The sequence below is a fragment of the Grammomys surdaster genome, unplaced genomic scaffold (assembly GCF_004785775.1).
Source record: "Grammomys surdaster isolate TR1022 unplaced genomic scaffold, NIH_TR_1.0 125562, whole genome shotgun sequence".
Classification (NCBI taxonomy): domain Eukaryota; kingdom Metazoa; phylum Chordata; class Mammalia; order Rodentia; family Muridae; genus Grammomys; species Grammomys surdaster.
In genome coordinates, this window is record NW_021620409.1 from 1,098,101 (window position 1) to 1,106,341 (window position 8,241).

Here is an 8,241-nt window from a genome sequence, read left to right on the forward strand (position 1 = left end):
AGGACAGTGCTCCTGGTGTGAGAGGTCAGTGCTCCTGGTGTGAGAGGTCAGTGCCCCTGGTGTGAGAGGTCAGTGCCCCTGGTGTGAGAGGTCAGTGCTCCTGGTGTGAGAGGTCAGTGCTCCTGGTGTGAGAGGTCAGTGCTCCTGGTGTGAGAGGATAGTGCTCCTGCACTGCCTGTAGTCACTCGGGTCTTAGGATAATAGCGGCGTTTATCTTCTGAGATGGACATCAAGGCTCTTAAACTCCCTTGCAGCAAGCCATTCAGCGGGAAGGGGCAGCATGCAGATCCTTGCATGGTTCTCTCGGCGACTCCGTGGCGGTACCCTTCACTGTTTTTCAGTCTCTGGGGTATAATTTGTACAGTTTGGACTGGAAAATGTGGTCTGCCTATGAACCAGCCTGCTAATCCGCACAGCGGTATGGCAGTACTCCCTTTATTTTACAACTCAGAGAGGTTAAGAGGCCAGCCCAGTGTCACACAGTTACTAAGTGCCAGTTCTGGAGTTGTTTAATCCCATGTTTCCCCAAGCCACCATAGATATACCTTGGTGACACATTTGACCCCTGCCTCAACCTTAGAGATGATCTTCTCCTGAACATTCTTCTAGATCCACTTCCTGAAGCAAGGCTGTGGCGAAGACAAGATCTGTCAGAGCAACCTCCAGCTCGTGCAGGCCCAGTTCTGTTCCCGGGTCAGCGACACAGAGTTCCAGGCTCTGCCCATGTGAGGAGGGTGGAGAGGGCACTTATGGAGTAGGAGGGGGCCGGGGCTCAGAGTGGTCAGGCAGAGGCCCATCAGGGATGGGACCATAGTGTCCTGAGCAGAGATAACAATTCTCGATTCTCCTAGTCTATATAATGTCATTTTGTGAACACTGTGTTACACAGTCCTCTGTGAGGTAGGGATGGCTGGCTCCATGTTATGGATGGAGAGTGGAGTGAGGCCCAGAGACCTTGCTGGTTATACAAGGTCAGAAAGTGGTGGAGTTATAGCGTAAGGATCAAGGTGCACTGAAAGAGCTGGCTCTGGCTTGGGGGACCTGGAGTGGGAGGAGAGGCAGTGTGTACTTGACTGGGGTCTGGGAAGAGAGAGATGGTGAAAGGCCCAGACTCTACAGTAAGTTGGGTCCCGTCCTCCAGGGATCTGGATGGAAAGACCGCCGTGTTTGCACTGAGCGGGCAGCCATTCATAGGCTTGGAGCTGACAGTCACCAACCTGCCTTCTGATCCTGCCCGGCCTCAGGCGGACGGGGACGATGCCCATGAAGCCCAGCTCCTGGTCACCCTCCCAGCCTCTCTGCACTACTCAGGAGTACGTGCTCTGGACGCTGTGGTGAGAACCTGGGACAAGGCACACTGGGTGGGGTCCTTTAATTTTTTTTTTTTGTTTTTGTTATTTCTTTTGTGAGAATTTTTTGGGTAATTATGAGTCCTATTATGATGTCTTCAAACCTGTATTTCAGTGTGCTAATCTGGTCATAATCATTCCCAATACTCTATCTTAGCCATTGTTCCATTGCTGTAAAGAGACACTGTGACCATGGCAACTCTCTCTCTCCCCTCCCCCCTTCTCCCCCCCCCCCCCCCCCCCCAGGGTTTCCCTGTGTAACATCCCTTGCTGTACTAGAACTCAGTTTGTAGATGAGACTGGCCTCGAACTCACAGAGATCCACCTGCCTCTGCCTCCAAAGCACTGGGATTAAAGGCATGCACTACTACCGCACCTGGCCCTCGCCATGGGCAGCTCATGTAGGAAAGCACTTATTTGGGACTGGCTTACAGGCTTGGTGGTTTAGGCCATTATTGCCGTAGTGGGAAGCATGGTAGCACACAGGCAGATGAGGTGCTGGAGAGGTAGAGGAGAGTCTACATTTGGATTGGTAGGCAGCAGGATGAGAGAAAGAAAGATTGGCCCTAGATTGAGCATTTGAAACCTCAAAGCCAGTGACACACTTCCTCCAACAAGGCCATACCAATTTCAACAAGGCCACATGTACTGCAACAAGGCCACACCTACTTTAAGGCCACACCTACTCCAACAAGGCCACACCTATTTCAACAAGACCACACTTACAACAAGGCAACACCTCCTAATAGTGCCATTCCCTATTGAATAAACATTCAAATCTATGAGCCTATGGGAGACATTCAAAACACCACACTGTCTTTTTTCCTCCCTCTACATAGTGCCCCCATGCTTATGTATATTCTTAGAGGAGACATATGTCTTTTCTTTTCTTTTTTTTAATGATTTATTTATTTATTTTATTTATGTGAGCACACTGTAGCTGTCTTCAGACACACCAGAAGAGGGCATCAGATCTTATTACAGATGGCTGTGAGCCACTATGTGGTTGTTGGGAATTGAACTCAGGACCTCTGGAAGAGCACTCAGTGCTCTTAACCACTGAGCCATCTCTCCAGCCCCCATATATGTCTTTCTGCATCCAGTATTAACTTGTCTTGTTCCCACTTTCCTCTTTAGACTACTTCCTCCTCCCAATATAGTCTCTGTTTTGTGTGTGTGTGTTGTGTGTGTGTGTGTGTGTGTGTGTGTGTGAGAGAGAGAGAGAGAGAGAGAGAGAGAGAGAGAGAGAGAGAGAAAGACATATTATGTAGCCTTGGCTGGCCTGGAACTTGCTATATAGAGCAGGCTGGCCTTAGTTGATAGAGATCCACCTGTCTCTGCCTCCAGAGTGTTAGAATTAAAGGCATGCACTACCAATTACCAAGGTTGGTCCATATGTATATTTGAGACAAGGTCTCTTTATGTAGCCCAAGCCTGACCTTGAACTTGTGTCAGTCCTCCTGCCTCAGCCTTCCAAGGGCTAGAGTTATGGGCATATGCCACTACAAACACACACACACACACACACACACACACACACACACACACACACACACATACACACAGAGTCCACATATAGGTAGGTTTATATATAATTAGATTACACATATGAGAAAAAATATGCATTATTTCTTTTTTCCTATTATCTTTTCTTGTGCTCCCGCACTTCCAGTTTAGAACCCTTCTTCTCCCCATACACTTCCCCCACCCCCATACAGTTCCCCTTCCACTTTTACATCGAGTATATATTAAGGCTAAATGTCTTTTTTTTTTCCAGTTTTTTCGAGACAGGGTTTTTCTGTGTAGCCCTGGCTGTCCTGGAACTCACTCTGTAGGCCAGGCTAGCCTTGAACTCTTGAACTCAGAAATCCTCCTGCCTCTGCCTCCCAAGTGCTGTGATTAAAGGTGTGCGCCACCACTGCCCGGCCAAGGCTAAATGTCTTATAGGAGAGAAAATGCGATGTTTGTCTCTCTGAGGCTGGCTTGTTTTGCTTAACATGGTGATCTCCAGCTCTGCCGCTTTCCCTGAAGATGACGGTTTTGTTCTTCTTTATGACTGGGTAGAACTCCATGGTATGTACACATGAGGTGAGGTCTTTAGAGCCTCAGTAACCCAAGCTGACCTATCCTTCTCTCCCCGATCCAGGAGAAGCCGCTCTGCCTGTCCAATGAGAATGCCTCTCACATCGAGTGTGAGCTGGGGAACCCTATGAAGAGAGGCACTCAGGTTGGCATATCTGGCTTGTGCCTTGAGTGGCCCATGCTTAAGACCCAGCCCTCCCCTGACTCACCTGTCATTCCACACTGGGCAGGTCACTTTTTACCTCATCCTCAGCACCTCTGGAATCACTATTGAGACCACAGAGCTGGAGGTGGAACTGCTGTTAGCCACGTAAGCCTCAGGACAGGTCGGGTCACTTAGAAAGGCTTCAAGTGCCTCATGGGGGGGTTCCTGTGCCAACTGTCCATACATGTCTATGTCCACATGTCAGGATCAGTGAGCAGGAGCTGCATCCGGTCTCCGTCCGGGCTCATGTCTTCATTGAATTGCCATTGTCCATTTCAGGGTAAGTGTTGCTTGTGTGGGCCCCTCTGCCACTCCCGATCCCTGGTTTGGGCTCTGCCTTACTTGGCCTTAGCCTCCTGACTCCATTTGACTGTACCTCAGGCCTCCTTATCCCTTCTTCTTGTCCCTCAAACAACCAGGGTAGCCACTCCCCAGCAACTCTTCTTCTCTGGCGAAGTGAAGGGCGAAAGTGCCATGCGGTCTGAGAGGGATGTGGGCAGCAGGGTCAAGTATGAGGTCACGGTAAGCATTCTGTCGTGTGGTCCCTCCTCTGCCTCCTTTCTTCTTTGCACAGAGGATAGGCTGTTGAAACATGTCTAGAGGTATGGGCTCTTTCCCACACAGTGGTCCTGGGGTTCCATCGCTTCTACACTGGGTAGATGGCTCTAAGAACATGCTGGTGCAGGGATCTCAATGAACCCTCTGGACAGGCCAGCTCTCCTGCTGGTCTGCAAAATTCTGGGAACTCAGGGAAGCCCCTCTGCTCAGGCTCCAGCTGGAATGGGGCCTTGGGCAGAGTTTATACCTTTCCTTAATACTTAACCCTGGCTTGACCTAGACCCTCTCACACATGCTTAGCTTTGCCTAGGTTTGGTATGAGGAAAGAATGATGCCCGGTCTGATCTAGATTGTGCAGCTTTGGTGATGCTGTGTTTCCTGAGTTCCTCCCCTTAGCCTTGCTCCTCTCTCTGTGATGTATCTGAGCTTCGTTTCCTCACACTGCTTCGGGTCCGTAGGTCTCCAATCAAGGCCAGTCGCTCAATACTCTGGGCTCTGCCTTCCTCAACATCATGTGGCCCCATGAGATCGCCAATGGGAAGTGGCTGCTGTACCCCATGCGGGTGGAGCTGGAGGGCGGACAGGGGCCTGAGAAGAAAGGGATCTGTTCCCCAAGACCTAACATCCTCCACCTGGTGAGGCTTAGAGGCAGGGTGGGCAGGGTGTGTGCGTGTGTGTGTGTGTGTGTGTGTGTGTGTGTGTGTGTTTGGGAGGGATGTCATGCAGCAGGGGGAGTCTGCGTGGGTGGTGGAGCAGAGATGCCACCTTGTGGTTTAAAACTTGTGCGGGGCGCACTCCCTGGAGCAGTGAGGGACTCCCAGCTGATGGTTCGATCTCACCAGCACCTCGGGGCTCAGCAGGGTCCCAGGAGCAGGGGCGCAGGGACCCAGGGCACCCCGGAGAGGGAGTCCCCTGGAGCAGGGACGGAGGCAGCCCACGAAGGCGCAGGTGCACAGGCAGCTGCTGCAGGGAGCGCAGGGAGGGAGCCCCGCGGACCACTGTAGCAGGGAGTGCGCCAGGCGTCTTCCCCCCCCCCCCAACCCCCAGGGCGAGTTTCCCACTTACACAAGAGAGTCCAAAGTTCCAGGAGACAGTGAAATCGAAGACATAGAAATTTTATTGACCATGGTGATGGTTGTATCTAGATGTGAATGCTCTCCCACAAAATGCCAGGAGGGGGCCCATTGGGGAGCGGGGGGGGGGGGGGGAAGAGGAGGGGCTAGGGAGATGAGAATTTAGTTATCTACGCCCCTGCCTTTAGGTAATTCATTAATATGTAAATCTTGAGACAGAGGCCTGTTAGTCACGCCCTCTAACTGTGCCTTACCTGACCTAGCATGCAGGTTAAACGGAGGTGGGACTGCATGTTAGGTCTCTGGGCTCTGAGGGCGTGGCCAAACACCCCAGGGTGTCTTTTACAGCCCGACACCACCTCACGGTTGCAGTGTCTGAAGGGAACCTTTCTGCTCCTTCCTCTTCCCTGTCCAGGATGTGGACAGCAGGGACAGGAGGCGGCGAGAGCTGGGGCAGCCGGAGCCACAGGTGCCTCCAGAGAAGGTGGAGCCTAGCACATCCTGGTGGCCAGTGTCCTCTGCTGAGAAGAAAAACCTGACTCTGGTGAGGCAGAGGGAACCGTGCAGCCACTGGGGTGCATGTGTGGTAGAGGGGCCATCACAGGTATACAGAATGTCCGGGAGCTTCCACGGAAGTCAGCCTGACAAGATGCTCAAACACCAGGAACTAGTCAGCCAGATAGTTTGCATCTAGCTGGAGGGAGAGAGTGCCCTTGGGGGAATTCCTGACGCCTCAGACTCTGCAACTCCCACTGCCCACTCCAGGGCCAGCTAGGCAGTGTAGCAATTGATCCTGTCCATTTACATAAAACATCACATGTTATAAGGGCTGGGATGGACTCAGCCTCTTGCCTGCACCTTCTAAGTGCTGTGATTACAGGCGTGTGCCACTTACAGATAAGCATTCTGTTATCGTAATTAAGTTTATAGTATACACCTGAAGTTCGTTAAGCTATCCTTTTTGAACAGGTTTGCTTCCCATTGTCCCACGTAGTTTTGGCGTTTAGGTAGGTTTGTTGAAGGCTCTATGCTTGTTCCTCCTAGGATGGTGCTTACACTGAGATTGTGAGACAGTGAGATTGTGGTACAGATGTCAGTTGCAGACACTGTGGGTGGAGGTCAACCCAGGCATGACCATGTGAGCAGTACAGCCCTGGAGATAATTGGCTGTTCTCTGTAAGCAGTCGGTGTACTCTCTCACATCCCGTCCTTTTTCTGGGCAGAAGCCTCCCCATGCCTCTTTGATACCTGAGGCTAAAGAACAGAGGCGGATGAGCGTCTGGAACTAGCTGCTATTGTGGTATATATACATCTAGTTCCATCTTCCCCACAGGGCCGGCAGCTCTGAGAGACTCTACTTTGAAATAGTTGCTTTGATTTCTTTATTTAAAAACAAGAGTTTTCCCTCTCTCTTTGATTTTACTAGACAGGGTTTTCTCTGTGTAGCCTTGGATGTCCTGGAATTTGCTCTGTACTGGCTTTGAACTCAGAGATCTTCCTGCCTCTGCCCCTTGAGTGCTGGGATTAAAAGCATGCACCACTCTGCCTAGCTTAGAAACAAGAGTCTCGAATTCATGGCAAGCCTAACTCAGCCTTCCCAGTGCTAGGATTACGAGCATGTGCCACCGGATCTAGTTATTTATTAATTGTATTTATTTTTAGTTCAGAACCAAATGGCACATTATTCCATAAAATACAGTTTGTTCCCTCTTTACTTAGAAGGACTGGAGAGCAAACTAGGGCCTTGTATATGCCAGACAAACACTCTACTACTGAACTACAGCCCAGCTCCTCATTCTCTTGAGAGGGGAAGAGATATCTTCTTATACAGCCCAGGCATTCCTCCGCTTTCAATTTGTATCCTTTGATTTCCTTTCAGATGCTAGAATTACAGGCATGCGTCCCTGTGCCTGGCTTTATTTACTATTTGCTTTTCTGTTTTTTTTAAAGTAATTTTATTATTTTTATGTGTATCAGTGTTTTGCCTGCATATAGGTATGTGACCCACATGTGCACAGTGCCTTCTTTTAGAGGCCACATGGGTGACCACATGACACTTTTCTACTTGTTTGTGGCTCATTTCACCTCATGTATTATCTCAGACTCTTTAAAAATGTTTTTGGAAGGTTTCTCTTATGTTTATGAATGTTTTGCCTGAACCTATGTATGTGCATCGTGTGTGTACCTTGTGGCCTTCAGAAGAAGGCTTCGGAGCCCCTAGAGCTGGAGTTATGGATGGTTGTGAGCTTCTGGGAACTGAATGCAGGTTCTCTGTACATGTAGCCAGTGCTCTTAACTGCTGAGCCACCTCTCTATCTCCATCTTTTGTATTCTTTTTATTTAAAATAAAAGCATATGAGTGCAGCAGCATGCATCCTCCCCACTTAGAACATACTTTTAAAAGGACTCCAAACACTCTCTAGCCATTCTTGTGTGTATGTATGTGTGAGTGCATGTGTGTATATGTGTATGTGTGTGTATATGAGTGTGTGTATATGTGTATGTATATGTGTATGTGCATATGTATATGTATGTGTGTGTATGTGTGTGTATATATATGTGTATGTACATGTGTGTATGTATGTGTATGTATGTGTGTGTATGTGTGTATATGTGTGTATGTGTGTGTTGTAAATGGTGACTAAAGGTAACTTTTAGGCAAGTGGGTTGAAGTTGGGCTTGGAAGGAAGAGTGTGAGTTCCCTAGCCCCAGTAACTCATTGCAACCTTTCCCTCAGTAGTTTAAGTTTAGAATAGGCTTTGCCAAATACGAATCTGACTTCAAACATCTGCTCCACTACTAGACTGGCTCCCTTCCTCCCCTCCTCTCCCCTCTTCTTACCTCCCTTTCCTTTCTTTCCCCCTCCCCTTTTCTCTCCCTCCCCTCTTCTTCTTTTCTCCTCCCTTTCCCCTCTCCTCCCCTCTTTCCTCTCTCTCTCTCTCTCTCTCTCTCTCTCTCTCTCTCTCTCTCTCTC

At 49.6% G+C, this 8,241-nt stretch overlaps 1 protein-coding gene across 1 annotated transcript in view; it reads left to right on the forward strand.

Annotated features, from left to right (window-relative positions):
- Positions 1-8,241, forward strand: part of Itga7 (integrin subunit alpha 7) — a 27,324-nt gene that overhangs the window by 13,207 nt on the left and 5,876 nt on the right. Inside the window, exons 14-21 of the mRNA XM_028786649.1 lie at positions 610-725; positions 1,142-1,334; positions 3,496-3,576; positions 3,662-3,741; positions 3,842-3,916; positions 4,056-4,158; positions 4,653-4,829; positions 5,683-5,811. Of these exons, the coding sequence (XP_028642482.1) occupies positions 610-725; positions 1,142-1,334; positions 3,496-3,576; positions 3,662-3,741; positions 3,842-3,916; positions 4,056-4,158; positions 4,653-4,829; positions 5,683-5,811 (954 nt within the window). The remainder of the gene's footprint in view (positions 1-609; positions 726-1,141; positions 1,335-3,495; positions 3,577-3,661; positions 3,742-3,841; positions 3,917-4,055; positions 4,159-4,652; positions 4,830-5,682; positions 5,812-8,241) is intronic.